The sequence below is a fragment of the Humulus lupulus genome, chromosome 6 (genome assembly GCF_963169125.1).
Source record: "Humulus lupulus chromosome 6, drHumLupu1.1, whole genome shotgun sequence".
Taxonomy (NCBI): Eukaryota; Viridiplantae; Streptophyta; class Magnoliopsida; order Rosales; family Cannabaceae; genus Humulus; species Humulus lupulus.
In genome coordinates, this window is record NC_084798.1 from 215,457,852 (window position 1) to 215,475,708 (window position 17,857).

Here is a 17,857-nt window from a genome sequence, read left to right on the forward strand (position 1 = left end):
ATCGGGCAACCATCGGGTTGCCATCGGACCTTCATCCCTAACCTTGAAACTCAACAACTATCGTGCCTGTATCGGGCCTCTATCGAACACTATCGGACATTTAGAAAAAAACTCAGGGAACCCAAGAAAATGCAGATTTTCACATAACACGATTTTCACCCAAAAAAACAGCAAAAAATACCAACAAACTACAGATCCAACATCTAAACAGCATTCTGAATCATAAAAGCAACCAACAACAACAAGAATCAAAGAAAATCACTTACCCATTTAATCTCTTCACTATGAGCAAAAATAACACATAGCTTGGTGTTTCTCCTCAAATAATCCACAATGTTCGAATGTGTATCTTTCTTGCAAGATTTTAGTATAAAATTTTGTGTGTAAAACGTATGGTGAAGGGAGAGTGAGAGAGAATGTATGGTGAAGAGAGGTAGAGAGGAAGAAGGAGAATAGAGAGGAAAGGTGTTATGAGAGGGGTATTTTTGGTATTAAATGAAAGATGAGCATTGATATCATATGGTAGTTAATTTTGGTTCAAATTTTAATTATTAAGCTAATATAAGCATGATTTATCAAATTTCCCTAAGAATAAGCTAGTGGAATATATTGGGAAAAAATTAGAATACTAAAGTGAATAGAAAAATATCAAGAACCACTTTATTTTAAGCAAACTAAGGAGATTAACATCATATAAGCTACAGAGGCAGTGAACAATTACAACAAAGTAGGGGTTGAACTATAAGGAACTGGAATTAAGTGTAGCTCTGTTTTTCTTCTCACTGATACACCAAATCTCTCACTCAATATATGATTTTTCTATAGATGACAGATCATATATGATTTTTTGCTATAGAAGACTGATCATAAATAGTAGGAATCAAGTACAAGTCATCTTTTCTTCTCATTGTAACACCAAATAACTCTGTCATATCCAAATTTTCATGTTTCATTCCATTGGGGAGTTTCCAATCAAAGTGGTATAGCAAATATGCTAGAGGAAGCTCAACATTGATGAGACCAAATGACATCCCTGGACATATTCTCCTTCCAGCACCAAATGGAATGTACTCAAAATTATTGCCCTTGAAGTCAATAGCACTGTCCAAAAACCTCTCTGGCAGAAAATTCTCAGGTTCAATCCAATACTTGGGATCTCTTCCAATTGCCCAAACATTTACCATTACTCTGGTTTTCATAGGTATCTCATAACCATTTATGTCACATTTTTCTCTACTTTCCCTTGGAAGTAACAAAGGAGCTGGAGGATGCAACCTTAGAGTTTCTTTAACGACTGATTTTAAATATTTCATCTCATCAATTGAGGTTTCATCCACTGACCCTTTTCTGCCAAAGACTTCTCTCACCTCATCTTGAGCCTTTCTCATCACTCTTGGATTTCTCATCATTTCTACCATAGCCCAATCCACAGATAAAGCCGATGTTTCACTTCCAGCCACAAAGATGTCCTGAAATAAGTCACCATTTTTCATTTCATTATTCTTCATGCTTATTTTCACAAACTTATAGAAGAAGTACTTATTCTATAATAATAACTTTGATAATATAAAGAAGGTGATATTGATGAAACTTACATAGATCACTCCTTTAATATTGTCACTTGTTATGGTGAACCCAAGATCTCCATTGTTATGAAACTTCAGAAGAACATCAACCAGGTCTTCATGTTTTCCACCTTTCTCTGCTGAAATTTCATTCTCTTTTATGTGCTCCTGGATGATATTTTCCAATATCCTCGAATACCTTAGTTTGATGCTCTCGAACTTAGGACGACTTTTCCAATCAAGAAAACTCAAAGAAGGAAACATCTCTGCAAATTCAAACCCTCCAGCTGCCTTGATATCTTCCTCCACAATCGATATAAACTCATCATGGTCACTACTTTTCTTGCCAAAGGCAGCCCGAGATGTGATGCCATAAGATGATTTTTTAACCATTTCAGTAAGATTGATAGCTGACCCAACTTTTGAAGCTATCCCTTCTACAAGATTAAACAGCTCTTCTTCTCTAACAGGTTGAAAAGTTTGAACTCTTGCTGGGCTTAGAAGCTCCTGCGCACAAATCTTTCTGAGCTGTCTCCAATACTCACCATATGGAGCAAATACAATATCCGTGCAATTATATGTAATGATCTGTGCAGCAACAGTTCGGGGTCTAGATGCAAAAACAACATCATGGGTTCTCATGACCTCTTTGGCATACTCTGATGATGAAACTATTAGAAATGGAACTTGTCCAATTTTGAGGTACATGAGTGGCCCATGTTGCTTGGATAAGTCTCTGAGTGTAAGATGGGGTAAAGAGCCTAAAAGCTGGTGCATATTTCCCACTAATGGTAGTCTCCATGGTCCTGGGGGTAGCTTTGAAACTGAGTTCTTTGTTTGATCTCTTTTCAAAACTATAATCACTACCATAAACACAAAAACGAAGGAGAAGAGGATTGGGAAAGAAGGTAGTTGGAGATCCATTTGGAAAGCAATGAGATTGAAGGTCTAATATTTTGTTGCACTAATAATTATGGTTAAAAGGACGAGCTTTCATATAGCTGTGGAGTATTGATATCTGTGTCCGACACCTCGACATGAGGATAAATTTGAAAAATAAAAACAAAATTTTGAATTTGATAGGTAACGACACAATACTTTTGGAGAATGGGTCCATAAAATCTTTTAAGCAGGTGGGTGAAAGAGATGTATAGAGGGAAGATATGATTCTTTAATAGTCTTTCTTACTTGGGGGCTATCTAATCCCTCGAGGATTACATACCTCAAGCAATAGTATCCATTGGATTATTTTTTTAAAAAAACAAGTTTTTGAGATCCAAGGGTTGTTAGAGAAACTTACTGACAAAGGTATAAATTTTATCAAATTTGGCTACCTACTCTACATTATTATGTAATATTTTTAAATATGAATAGGGAAATTTTATATTATATACACAATAACGTAGTAAAATTTTTTAATATATCAACATAAGTTATTTTTCTAAATACATGACAATTTCAATTTTTTAGATAAAAATACCCCTAACATTCAAATACTTATTTTCTCTCTCAATCTGAACTCTCTCTCTCTCACATCGCTCTTTCTCTCACTCTCTCATTCTAATCTTGTATATCTCGAAAAAATACCAAAATTTAAAAAAAAAAACTGCATTAGGGATTTCAGGGCATTACAGTTACCGGAACCACCAGTGTTAAATCACTTATCTGATTAGGATTGACTTGATAGTCATCCACTCAGGAGGGCAGGATTTCTTATCCTGGATATCCATCATTACGTGAACTTATTTGCCTGCTTGAATATGGCTATATTTGCTAGGCATGTGCCTTATGATTTAATGACATGTTATTACTGATCATGAGCATATTGAGTTTTCTTGCTGGGCTTCGGCTCACAGGTGCTATGTAGTACGGGTAAAGGCAAAAGAAAGCCGGACCATCCTTGAGTTGAAGAGCCTAGTTGACGATGTGTACATATGCAACTGCTCAACCGCCACGGCCGAGGGTTGAAAGAGGAACTAGGTTTAAACCATGTTTTGCCGCTTAAATTGACTGGTTGTAAATATTTTCTTGTAATAGACCTTTAAATTATGTTTTTGGGATCTCAATGTATACAGTAAACGTTCTAATAAAACGTTATATCTTAACCAAAATTTTTAATCCCTAACTCGCTAATCATACTTAGTTACACGATTTTGGCCAAATGACTCGATTAGCGAGTTTAGCACTGTTTACAAGGCACACCGTAACGGTCCCTGGAGTTTAGGGCGTTACAATGAAGGTCAGTGGGAGCAGTTTTATTTTTCTAGTATTGTATGTTGACGTCATCCTACTTGCATCTAATAATTCTGACCTGTTGTCTGAGACAAAACAAATTTTGTTTAGCCATTTTGATATAAATGATCTTGGTGAGGCTTCCTATGTGCTTGGGATTCATATTTTTTCGGATAGGGCTAATGGTATTCTTCTTTTGTCTCAGAAGACTTGCATTGATCAAATCTTGAAAAGATTCAATATGCATGCTTGTTCTCCTGGGAAGGCACCAATAGTGAAGGGTGACAAGTTCTCAAAGGCTCAATGTCCACAAAATGATAAAGAGAGAGATGAAATGAAAGTCGTTCCTTATGCATTACTGGTTGGTAGCTTGATGTATACTCAAGTATGCACACGCCCTGTTATTGTTTTTGTTGTCGGCGTGTTGGGTAGATACTTGAGTGATCCTGGACTTAGCCATTGGAAAGCGACTAAGAAAGCCATGAGACATCTTCAGGGTACTAAGGATCATATGTTGACTTACCGGCGAGCTGACACTCTTGATATAGTTGGGTTCAGTGATGCCGATTGTGCAGGATGCGTGGATGATAAAAAGTCCACTTCAGGCTACATTTATGTGATGGCTGGAGGAGCTGTTTCATGGAAAAGTGTTAAGCAGACACTCACAGCTTCTTCTACGATGGAGGCAGGGCATATGGCGTGTTATGAGGCTACTTGTCAAGCAATATGGCTGCGGAATTTCATTTCAGCATTGAGTGTTGTAGACTCTATTTCGAGGCCGCTGAAATTGTATTGTGACAACTCCGCAGTAGTAGCTTTCTCTAAGAACACTAGGAGTACTTCTCGCTCAAAGCATATTGATATAAAGTACTATTTTGTTAAAGAGAAATTCGTGAAGTCCCTCATTTCTATTGAGTACATGCATACCACTAGCATGTTAGCAGACCTACTAACGAAAGACTTACCTATATGTGTGTTTAGAGCACCCGAATGGGATTGTCAGGAGCCTAGCTCGTTGAGCTCAGTGGGAGTTTTGTTATTTATGTATTGAACATGCTAGTATTTTGTATGGACTGCTTATAGCTTGTATTTTGCTCTGAACATGCATAATGATAATTGAAATCATTTCTTATTGTTGTTATTACGTATATATGTATATATATATATATATATTATAGTTCATCAAAGTGACATGTACAAAAGGAGATGAATGCACATAGTCTCAATCAGTCGTACCTCGTGCATGTTTGGTTTGATAGTTAATGGTTAGTATGATATTTAAATGTCTAGAGGGTCAAGTCATATGTAATATTTGCATCCTGTCGATATGATATTATGTATGATTTATTTGACTAACATATGTGTTAGACAATATTGTGGTGGTTTGATTATATTGTCCAAGTGGGAGAATGTTAGAATTATTGTTATGGACTAATATAATCATAAACATTATTCCATAATGACAACCATTAACTAAAGGGGCTGTTAAGGAAAGAAGATAAGCCTAGGGGCATTTTGGTCATTTTACCTTAGGGATATATGCTGAGTTAGAAGGTTGTAGAAGCTTAAGAAAAACAGAGCATTTCCTTTCTCTCCCTCCCTGATCATCTCCTTCTCATTCCCCTTGAATTTTTGAAGCTCAAATTGAGGGTTCAAGCTTGGGAATTGAGGCTTAAGGGTTTAGGCTTGTGTTCAGCTGATGGACCCAAAACGGGTATGTTTAAAAATTTATACTCGCAAGCGCACGAATCGTATTTATAGGATAGTTTTCGTGTAAGCACGAGATCGAACCCAAGGGAGTTGTCTAAAATAAAAAAGAAAACTATTTTAAGTCAAAAGTAATAAATTCTAACCTAGTTCCAAAGATTGATGAGTTTTAATATTATGAACATGAAATAAAAGATTGAAAAATAAAGCTATTTAAGAGAATGAAAATAAACCAATAATGATTTGACAATAAGTGTTAAAAGAAAATATTATTAAGATACTAGAATCCACAAAATGTAAGTTTAATAATATTTATTAGTATATTGATTCCCAAGTTTTAGTGATAGTTAAAATAATTTAAACTATCATTTTCCAAAAATATTTATAATTTTAAGCACAATTTTCTTATAAAAAGATAGGATTTTTCTTCACTTTTCAAAATTATAATTTCAAAGCATTTAGTGTAAATCAATCTAATGAAATAACAAATAAATCAATGAACATTATTTATAAGGCAAAACATAATATTTTTGTTCTAAGCATGGATGTGTACAATTTAATGACACATCTTACACAAAGAATATTATGTTTATGCACTAATGAAGAACAAAGTGTAAATATGTTCTAACAATCTAAAATACAAGATATTTAAGATGAAAGAAATATATGTAGAAGAAAAATCCATAAACTTTGTTGTATTACAAGGGAAATCAACATACAACATAAATATTACCTAGTTACAAGTTGCTTCATCATGATCTTAATAATCTTATGAAAAAGATTAGAAGCACATAACTAGAGTAGAAATTACAAAATAAAAGACATACATACTTGCAAAATGCTCTTGAAAAACCCAAATGGAAGATAGAATGGTAGAGAGAAAATGAGAGAAAAAAGATGGTAACCAAAATTAAGCACCCTAAAATGGTCTTGAAAGTCCATATTTATAGCCAAAGTGAGATTATTAAAATAATCAATTTAAATTAATTAAATTGATTAGATTAATTAAATAAAATAAATATGGTATGTAGAGTTAAATTATAGGGTGTAATGATGATATAGTGGTGAAAATGTGTAGACAAAAGGGTAAAAAATTGACATTTTTGTCATAGGGGACAAATGAGCAAATTGATGGGCTCAAGGGGATGGTGTACGGCACACCAGGCGGCTGGGCAGTGAGACTCGGCTGGGACACTGCTGGGCCGAAGGACAGGCCCACGGTTGGAGGCTTCATGTGATGATGGGCCGAATTGCTTGGGCCAGAAGTGAAGGGAGCCTTGCTATGATGATGAGATGGGAGTCCACGGCTGATGAGTGCTGGAAGAAGGAATTGGAATATATGAGGAAAAAAAATGGTCCTCACGTGGCTGATGCATTGAGGGGCATGTGGAGGTGTGATTGATGAGGGAATGGGAATGGGCTTGCTACTTGGGCCTGGGCAGGTGGGCCTGAATTGCTTGGAAAAATGCCAATTCCCTTTGCTATTCTTCACAAAAATGCCATCTTTTTCATCATTTTCATTGCTTTTCAAGACCATAAATTCCCTACAAAATAAATATAAAATAAATCATAATACAATATTTTCAATTATAAATTAAATCAATTTAATTCTTTGAAAATATTAATTATAACTTAATTATATTTTACATTTAAGTTTAATAATACAACATTTTTTTACCACTAATGATTCAAATAATTAACTACAATATTTTACAACAAAATAATTATAAAAACACACAAAAGTATATAAAATCATGATAAGACTAATAAATTCAAAATTACTCAAAAACTTAATAAATTATTTAAAAACTCAAGAATTAAGCAACAATTAGCACATAAAAAGTAGTAAAATAACTCTATTTTGTAGAGTTATCACACCCCCAAACTTAATATTTTGCTAGTCCTTGAGCAAAAGAAAAATTAAAAACACACATTTTTTTTTTACTGGTGATATAAAAATGATTTTCTCAAATATTGCACAATGAAAATAAATCTCTGAAATTATTATGAATAAAAGTTAAGCTTATGTAATTAATTAAATTGTCAATTTTGCTTTTAGAAAATAGGTTTTCATTAAAATTATTTTTCACTTAAACTTATAGTAAATAAGAGTGTTTATGAAAAATGTAATTTTTGTTACAAGCAAAATTGACCCTATAATTAAAAACAAAGCTTAAAAATTATTCATATTTTTAAGAGAATTAATTTCAAACTCAATCAGAATTTTTATCATTGAAAATGAAAATATCACCAAATTTTTTTTTTTTTTAAATATTTATGAAAATGAACAAATTAACAAAACAACAACATATAAATAAAATTTTGTTTTTTTTGTTTTTTAACAAGACAACAGAACAAATAATTTTTTTTTTCAAACACAAACATAAATAAAAACAAAAATTAACACAAAATATAGAAATAAAAACAACACAAAACATAAACACAATAAATCATACTCCTTAATGATAATAACCATATAAACTTGATACCCCCAAACTTAATTTAAGCATTGTCCTCAATGTGTCAAAATATAAATATAAATTAAAATTGAGAAGAGTTTAGAGTTTAGAATGGTGTATCTCGATATGGTGCATCGCTAAGAGAGTAGAAGATACAACAAACAAAAATTAAATCACACATAAAACAAACAAAATAAATAAAACACAAGTTATCAAGATCACATAGGAATCAAAGAGCATGGTAAACAGGGTCCTCAAGGAGGATCTCATCCACTTCATCAGTTTTTAATTCTAAAAATGGTTTTAATTTTTGTCCATTAACTTTAAATATATCACCATTTTTAGGATTTTCAATTTCAATAGCTCCATGTGGAAAAACAATACGAACAATGTAAGGACCGGACCACATAGAGCGTAACTTTCCCGGGAATAAATGCAAACGAGAGTTGTATAAAAGGACTTTCTGACCTGGATAAAAATCTTTTCTCAAAATATTTTTATCATGGTAAAATTTCATGCGATCCTTATACTTTTTTGAATAGTCATATGCATCATTCCTAATTTCGTCTAGTTCATTTAGTTGAAGTTTTCGTTTCTCACCTGCCTTGTCTAAAGAAAAGTTTAACTGCTTAATTGCCCAAAAGGCTCTATGTTCTAACTCAACAGGTAAATGACACGCCTTCCCATACACAAGTTTGTAGGGTGACATGCCAATGGGTGTTTTGTACGCGGTACGATATGCCCATATTGCATCAGTGAGTCTTAAGGACCAATCTTTCCTAGTTGGATTCACAGTTTTTTCTAAAATGTGCTTAATTTCCCTATTAGACACTTCAACTTGACCACTAGTTTGTGGGTGATATGGTGTTGAGACTTTATGCGTAATGCCATATTGTTTCATCAAATGTTCAAATGGCCTATTACAAAAGTGTGTACCGTTATCACTAATGATAGCACGTGGTGAACCAAAACGGGAAAATATATTTTCTTTTAAAAACCGAAGCACAACTTTGTGGTCATTAGTGTGGCATGCAATAGCTTCAACCCATTTAGACACATAATCAACTCCAACAAGAATATAGAGATTACCAAAAGAGTTAGGAAATGGTCCCATAAAATCAATTTCCCAAACATCAAATATGTCAATAATAAGAATAGGATTTAAAGGCATCATATTTCTTTTAGTTAAACTTCCTAACTTTTGGCAACGTTCACAAGCTTTACAATAAACATATGTATCATGAAAGATAGTAGGCCAATAAAAACCACATTGTAAAACTTTAGCAGCTGTTTTCTTACCACTAAAATGTCCTCCACATGCATGATCATGACAAAAAGATATGATTTTAGATTGATCACAGTTTGGAATGCATCTTCTAATTATTTGATCAGAGCAGTATTTAAACAAGTAAGAATCATCCCATATAAAGTTTTTCACCTCAGAATAAAATTTAGATTTATCATGCTTAGACCAATGAGATGGTATTTCTTTAGTGACCAAATAATTAACAATATCAGCATACCAAGGCAATGAAGAAATATGCATTAATTGTTCATCAGGAAAAGTTTCAGTGATAGGAGTGGAATCGTGTATAGTTTCAACAACTAGTCTAGATAAATGATCAGCAACAACATTTTCAGATCCTTTTTTATCACGTATTTCTAAGTCGAATTCTTGTAAAAGCAGGATCCAACGGATCAAATGAGACTTAGCATCTTTTTTCGATAAGAGATATTTTAATGCAGCATGATCAGAATAGACAATAATTTTAGATCCTAACAAATAAGATCTAAATTTCTCCAATGCAAAAACAACAGCAAGCAATTCTTTTTCGGTTGTGGAATAATTTAATTGAGCATCATTTAAAGTTTTGCTAGCATAGTAAATTACATGAGGTATTTTTTTAAGTCTTTGTCCTAAGACAGCACCTATAGCATAATCAGAAGCATTACACATTATTTCAAAAGGTATTTTCCAATCAGGAGGTCGAATAATGGGTGTAGTAGTCAACAAATCTTTTAATTTTTCAAAGGCAACATGGCAATTATTATCAAAGACAAAAGCATTGTCTTTTCCAAGTAAATGGCATAAAGGCCGAGAAATTTTGCTAAAGTCTTTTATAAATCTTCTATAAAAACCGGCATGGCCTAAGAATGATCTAATTTCTTTCACAGTTTTAGGTGGGGGAAGTTTTGAAATAAGATCAACTTTAGCTTTATCAACTTCTATTCCCTCAGAAGATATTACATGACCTAAAACAATTCCTTTTTTAACCATAAAATGACATTTTTCCCAATTAAGCACAAGGTTTTTCTCTTTGCAACGAATTAACACAAGTGAAAGATGGTGCAAACATTCATCAAAGGAAGAACCAAACACAGAAAAATCATCCATAAATACTTCAAGAAATCTTTCAACCATGTCAGAAAAAATTGAAATCATACACCTTTGGAAAGTCGCAGGTGCATTGCATAATCCAAAGGGCATGCGACGATATGCAAAAGTTCCAAAAGGGCATGTAAAAGTAGTCTTTTCTTGATCTTCTGGGGCGATGGGGATTTGGTTATACCCCGAATACCCATCAAGAAAACAATAATATGCATGGCCAGCTAATCGTTCAAGCATTTGATCAATAAAAGGTAATGGAAAATGATCTTTTCTAGTAACATTATTCAACTTTCTATAATCTATGCACACTCTCCACCCCGTTTGTACTCTAGTAGGGATTAATTCATTTTTCTCATTTTCAACAACTGTGATCCCAGACTTCTTAGGCACAACTTGAACTGGTCTAACCCATTGACTATCGGAAATAGGGTAAATGATACCTACGTCTAACAATTTTATGACCTCTTCTCTACTACTTCTTTCATATTTGGATTTAATCTTCTTTGACATTCCCGAGAGGTTTTAGCATTCTCTTCTAGATGGATTCTATGCATACATATGGATGGGCTAATTCCTTTAATGTCTCCAATGGTCCAACCTATGGCTTCTTTATGTTTTCTAAGGACATCTAACAATTTACCTTCTTGTTCTTTATCTAAAGCGGATGCTATGATAACAGGTAAGGTTTCAGATTCTCCTAGAAAAGCATATTTTAAATTTTCTGGCAAAGGTTTAAGGTCTAACTTTGGAGACTCAGAAATTGATTGAACATGATCTAAGGGTGAAAAAGTTTCAACTTTGGTTTCATTTAAGGGCATAGGCTCTAGCAAAGCATTCACATCATCATTAAAGTCATCAACATGCAAGTTCATACCAAAGTATTTTTCACAAAAATCAAATAAGTCATTTCCATTATCTTCACAAATACTATCTATCATGTTAACTTCATGAACTTCTTCACACTCAACAGATTTAACCACATTAAAAACATTCAATTCAACAGTCATATTTCCAAAAGATAATTTCAAAACACCATTACGACAATTTATGATTGCATTAGATGTAGCTAAGAATGGTCTACCTAAAATGATAGGAATTTGAGCATGCATATTTTCCACAGGTTGAGTATCAAGAACAATAAAGTCAACAGGAAAATAAAATTTATCAACTTTTATCAAAATATCCTCTATAATGCCTCTAGGAATTTTCACGGAACGATCGGCTAATTGAAGAGTTATAGAGGTAGGTTTTAGCTCACCAAGACCAAGTTGCTTATAAACAGAATAAGGCAATAAATTCACACTAGCACCCAAATCAAGTAAAGCTTTGTTAATAAAATGATCACCAATAATGCATGAAATTGTGGGACACCCAGGATCTTTATATTTAACAAGACTCTTATATTGGATAATGGAACTAGCTTGTTCAGTTAAAAACGCCTTTTTAGGAACATTAGTGTTTCTTTTAACAGTACAAAGATCCTTTAAAAATTTAGAGTAGGCAGGAATTTGTTTAATGGCATCTAAGAAAGGGATATTGATACTAACTTGTTTAAAAACTTCTAAGATGTCATTGTATTGGCCGCCTTTTTTAATTGGAAGTAATCTTTGTGGGAATGGGGCTTTTGGAATGAAAGGATGGATTGGAGTTTCCTTGTTTGAAAAGTCATTGGCATTAGAACTAGAAGGCTGACTCTTTTCTTTTTCTTTTTCGTTTTCAACCTCGGGTATGTAATCGGGTTTGACAATTTTCTTTCCAGACCTAAGAGTTGAAATTGATTTGACTTCTCCATTATGACTAGACTTTCCTATCTCATATTGACCTTTTGGATTAGGGATAGGTTGACTAGGGAATGTTCCTTTCTCTCTATCAGCTAAAGCAGTGGCGAGTTGTCCTACTTGTGTCTCGAGTTTGGTAATTGATTGAGATTGATTTTGTAGGATTTGTTGAGTGGATTGCATAAATTGTTGTAAAGTATCTTCTAAGGAAGGTTTTCTTTGTTGCAGATATGGTTGATTTTGTGGGGCATGAGCTTGGTTTTGTGTGTTGTATTGGTGCCCTTGATTCATTTGGGGTTGGTTTTGTCTCCATGAAAAGTTTGGATGGTTTCTCCAATTTGGATTGTAGGTGGACGAAAATGGGCTATCATTTGGTTTCCCATAAGAATGAAGAGCATTGGCCTCCTCAGAAAAGGCTTCTTGGTAGGAAGGACATGATTGGGCATTATGGCAAGGACTAGAACATATAGAACAAACATCTTTTCTTGGTTGTATTGGAGAATTTATAGTTTGGCTTATGGCTAAAGCTTCTACTTTTCTCGCTAATTTGTCTAAGGATGTTCTTAAGTCTAATTCTTCTTTTACTTCATACCTTCCTCCTCTTTTTGGTGAATTAGTTGACCTAGACCTAGGATCAAAATAATTCTATTGTTGTGAATTGACAGATAAATCTTCAAGGGCGTCCCACGCCTCTTGTCCTTGAAATTTTAAATTTTTTCCAGTATGCATAGATTGAATCATTTGACGATTAGAGGGAGTCAAACCATCATAAAAATATTTTACAAGTCTCCATTTTTCAAAACCATGATGATGACATTTTAATAATAAATCTTTAAATCTTTCCCAACATTCATAAAACTCTTCATTATCTTTTTGAAAAAACTCGGAGATTTCTCTCCTTAGACTATCAGTTTTAGACATTGGAAAAAATTTCAACAAGAATTTAATATAAAGTTGATCCCATGTAGTTATAGACCCCGTGGGAAGGGAATTTAACCAAGCTTTTGATTTGTCTTTTAATGAAAAAGGGAACAATCTTAGTTTGACCGACTCATCAGAAAAATTTTGAAATTTAAATGTTGAGCAAATTTCTAAGAAATCTTTGACATGCATGTAAGGATCCTCTCTATCTAACCCATAAAAAGATGGCAATAATTGAATGATTGCGGGTTTAAGCTCAAAATGAGTAGCAGAAGTAGTAGGTAAAACAATGCATGAAGGAGCATTAGATGAAATAGGTGCAAAATATTCAAGCAAAGTTTTTTCAGGCACAACATTTTCATCAATAGGATTAGCAATAGGTTCCATGATGCTCAAATTTTTACTAACACTTTCAATTTCAAACAAAGATAAACGTCTTTTTACTAATCGTTTTTTAGAGTTACGTTCCCAATGATGCATACAATTTTCAAAAGCAAGGCAACAATGATAATCTCAAACAAGCAATTTTCTGATGTGGAAGATCAGTTAAAACCGCAACCACAGAGCATACTTAGAATTCTTAGAGATTTCACAACAATATAATTCTTATGGTTTACTTGTCCCCAGGCCTATTTGATTCCACTTACTCGCGCACTACTAACAACTCCTTGAGGTTAATTAGTAGAGGCGGATTGGGAATTTTGTTCAAATTTCCTTTAAGCAAAAATTGCTTATGGTGAAAGGACAAGATTTAGGTTTCTCTTTTTTTTTTTCAAGTATTTTTCACAGTATTACACTAAAATATTAAAGAAGACAAAGAAAAATAAGGCAAAAATTAAATAAGACTAAAATTTAGGCAAGAGTAGGGAGGCATAGCATGCCATCAACCATAACAAAATTAAGGTAAAAACTAGGAGGCACAAGTGCCATCAACTAAAACATAAGATAGAAGACTAGGAGGCAAAATTGCCATCAACTAGTTAGGAGGCAAAATTGCCATCAACTAGTAATTTGCGGAAATTAAATAACATAAAAATTACAACAAAATAAATAAAGAAAATTACAACAAATGTTAGGAGGCACAAGTGCCGTCAACTAACAAAGATATAAAAGAAATAAAATTACAACAAAATTATAACAAAACTAGGAGGCACAAGTGCCATCGACTATACAAATTAAAAGGATAGATAGGAGGCACAAGTGCCGTCACTAAAAAAAAGACAATAAATATAGAAGTACAAGTATAATTTTTTTTTATGGGTGGTTGAACCGTCCCAAATTTTCTTCTTATCTTTTTTTTTTTTATAGTTTTTATAGTATATATATTTTTTAGTTTTTTTTAAGTGCAAAAATAAAAATAACTAGTAGAAGAATTTACTAACCTTGAGATAATTTTCGTTTCTTTTTTCTTGTAACTCCCCGGCAACGGCGCCAAAAACTTGATGGACCCAAAACGGGTATGTTTAAAAATTTATACTCGCAAGCGCACGAATCGTATTTATAGGATAGTTTTCGTGTAAGCACGAGATCGAATCCAAGGGAGTTGTCTAAAATAAAAAAGAAAACTATTTTAAGTCAAAAGTAATAAATTCTAACCTAGTTCCAAAGATTGATGAGTTTTAATATTATGAACATGAAATAAAAGATTGAAAAATAAAGCTATTTAAGAGAATGAAAATAAACCAATAATGATTTGACAATAAGTGTTAAAAGAAAATATTATTAAGATACTAGAATCCACAAAATGTAAGTTTAATAATATTTATTAGTATATTGATTCCCAAGTTTTAGTGATAGTTAAAATAATTTAAACTATCATTTTCCAAAAATATTTATAATTTTAAGCACAATTTTCTTATAAAAAGATAGGATTTTTCTTCACTTTTCAAAATTATAATTTCAAAGCATTTAGTGTAAATCAATCTAATGAAATAACAAATAAATCAATGAACATTATTTATAAGGCAAAACATAATATTTTTGTTCTAAGCATGGATGTGTACAATTTAATGACACATCTTACACAAAGAATATTATGTTTATGCACTAATGAAGAACAAAGTGTAAATATGTTCTAACAATCTAAAATACAAGATATTTAAGATGAAAGAAATATATGTAGAAGAAAAATCCATAAACTTTGTTGTATTACAAGGGAAATCAACATACAACATAAATATTACCTAGTTACAAGTTGCTTCATCATGATCTTAATAATCTTATGAAAAAGATTAGAAGCACATAACTAGAGTAGAAATTACAAAATAAAAGACATACATACTTGCAAAATGCTCTTTAAAAACCCAAATGGAAGATAGAATGGTAGAGAGAAAATGAGAGAAAAAAGATGGTAACCAAAATTAAGCACCCTAAAATGGTCTTGAAAGTCCATATTTATAGCCAAAGTGAGATTATTAAAATAATCAATTTAAATTAATTAAATTGATTAGATTAATTAAATAAAATAAATATGGTATGTAGAGTTAAATTATAGGGTGTAATGATGATATAGTGGTGAAAATGTGTAGACAAAAGGGTAAAAAATTGACATTTTTGTCATAGGGGACAAATGAGCAAATTGATGGGCTCAAGGGGATGGTGTACGGCACACCAGGCGGCTGGGCAGTGAGACTCGGCTGGGACACTGTTGGGCCGAAGGACAGGCCCACGGTTGGAGGCTTCATGTGATGATGGACCGAATTGCTTGGGCCAGGAGTGAAGGGAGCCTTGCTATGATGATGAGATGGGAGTCCACGGCTGATGAGTGCTGGAAGAAGGAATTGGAATATATGAGGAAAAAAAATGGTCCTCACGTGGCTGATGCATTGAGGGGCATGTGGAGGTGTGATTGATGAGGGAATGGGAATGGGCTTGCTACTTGGGCCTGGGCAGGTGGGCCTGAATTGCTTGGAAAAATGCCAATTCCCTTTGCTATTCTTCACAAAAATGCCATCTTTTTCATCATTTTCATTGCTTTTCAAGACCATAAATTCCCTACAAAATAAATATAAAATAAATCATAATACAATATTTTCAATTATAAAATAAATCAATTTAATTCTTTGAAAATATTAATTATAACTTAATTATATTTTACATTTAAGTTTAATAATACAACATTTTTTTACCACTAATGATTCAAATAATTAACTACAACATTTTACAACAAAATAATTATAAAAACACACAAAAGTATATAAAATCATGATAAGACTAATAAATTTAAAATTACTCAAAAACTTAATAAATTATTTAAAAACTCAAGAATTAAGCAACAATTAGCACATAAAAAGTGGTAAAATAACTCTATTTTGTAGAGTTATCATCAGCCATTGAAGAGAATTCAATTCTTGTTTAAGGTAAGGTTTTAGTTCAATTTTCTAGTTCCTTGTTCTGTTTTTGTGTTAGTTTTGAGATTGTAGTTTTGGTCATAAGAATGGGAATTTGATGAGGTTTTGAATGGTTTAAGGCTTAGGTTTTGTTGGTTATATGATGGACAAGTTGTGGTAATAGTTGGGAATTTTGCTTTGTGGAGTTGAAAGTGTTTTAGTAGGTTTTTGGATTGAGTTCGAAGAGAAAAAACAGGGGTTTTTGGCTGGGTTTTACGTGGGGTCGCGACTTTGTTCTAGAGCGCTGCAACCCAATCTTGATGAAGATGAAGGGTGGTGCTGAAAGGCCATAGGGCTGCAGCATGGGGGAGAGCTAGCCGCGGCGCGTGCTGATGGCTGGGAGGCAGGCGCGCCGCGACATGGTGGAGTAGGGCCGCGGCCCTTAGTGGAATTTTTGTCCAGAAGTGTGTTTTCATCATGGGAATACAAACCTTAGGCCTCGGGATCGTTCTTAGTACCTGGTTTAGTGGGATTTGATGTCCCGGAGGTTAGGTCTTGGTCCAGGAACCTTTTATCAATTGATTTTATTGATGGGAGTTATATTTGGTTATGACTACGTGACCGCTAAGGGATCAAATGATTGATCATTCTCAAGGGTCATTCATTTGTTATTTCACGCTCGAACCAGAGATAAGAAAATTGCACATAGTCCAATATTATAATGTGGTATGACCAGATCGATAACTTGCATTCAAAGATCGTCTCATGCCGAATAACTTTCACAAATCCACATTATAATGTGGTATTATTTATAATTCACCAACATGCATGAAAATATACAAATATGCCATCAACAGACCAAATTACCAAAATTCCCTTTATAATGAAAAGTGGACCCATATGCATGCATTTATCTTCATATTATAATATAATTCACATAAACATGCATATAATCATTTAATGGCATAACAAATCAATTATGGCTCTATCGGCCTCCTAATCAAGGTCCTAAACCTTATTAGGAAATTCGAGTCGCTACAAAAGCCTAAAACTATGGAGCTATAATCGAACTATATCGAGTAGCATCAAGCTCATAAAAGAACCTTCTTGTACATACCATCAAGCCCCTATCGAACCGTTATCGAGCTCCTATTGAGCAAAAAAGTTGCAAAAAACCCAGAAAAACGCAGATCGTGAAATTTCTCTAGAAAAGACTCAGATCTATTCGAAATAGCCAAAAAAATGTAAATAAATAATACCCAACACGTAAAATGAGCAATCTTCTTACCCATGATTTTTCTCTTCCAAAATCCCTCAAAATGGATGTATCATTTGATATTGGCGACTTTACTAAAACAATGGAGATGACTAACAATGATTTCAACAAGAAAATCATACAAATCTGTGAGTTTTAGGGAGGATTTCGTGAGAATGAGAGAGAGAGGGAGAGAGGGTGAGAAGAGAGAGGAAGATAATA

At 33.3% G+C, this 17,857-nt stretch overlaps 1 protein-coding gene and 1 non-coding gene across 2 annotated transcripts; one reads left to right on the forward strand and one right to left on the reverse strand.

Annotated features, from left to right (window-relative positions):
* Positions 1–638: 638 nt before the first annotated feature.
* On the reverse strand, positions 639–2,575 carry LOC133783223 (cytochrome P450 71D11-like). Its single transcript, XM_062222769.1, has 2 exons — positions 1,596–2,575; positions 639–1,469 (listed from the first exon to the last, which is right to left on the reverse strand). The coding sequence occupies exons 1-2, from the start codon at positions 2,487–2,489 to the stop codon at positions 834–836; spliced, it is 1,530 nt and encodes a 509-aa protein (XP_062078753.1). The 5' UTR covers positions 2,490–2,575; the 3' UTR covers positions 639–833.
* Positions 2,576–12,929: 10,354 nt separating this feature from the next.
* Positions 12,930–13,036, forward strand: LOC133787416 (small nucleolar RNA R71). The gene has a single exon (XR_009872440.1). It is a non-coding gene; the product is annotated as a small nucleolar RNA R71 (small nucleolar RNA).
* Positions 13,037–17,857: the final 4,821 nt, after the last annotated feature.

Bases quoted from the DNA above. Each gene is read 5' to 3' on its own strand.
- LOC133783223 (XM_062222769.1), bottom strand. From the start codon at position 2,489: ATGGATCTCCAACTACCTTCTTTCCCAATCCTCTTCTCCTTCGTTTTT. The intron at 1,470-1,595 runs GTAAGTTTCATC...GACTTATTTCAG, and splicing joins ATATTAAAGGAGTGATCTAT to GACATCTTTGTGGCTGGAAG.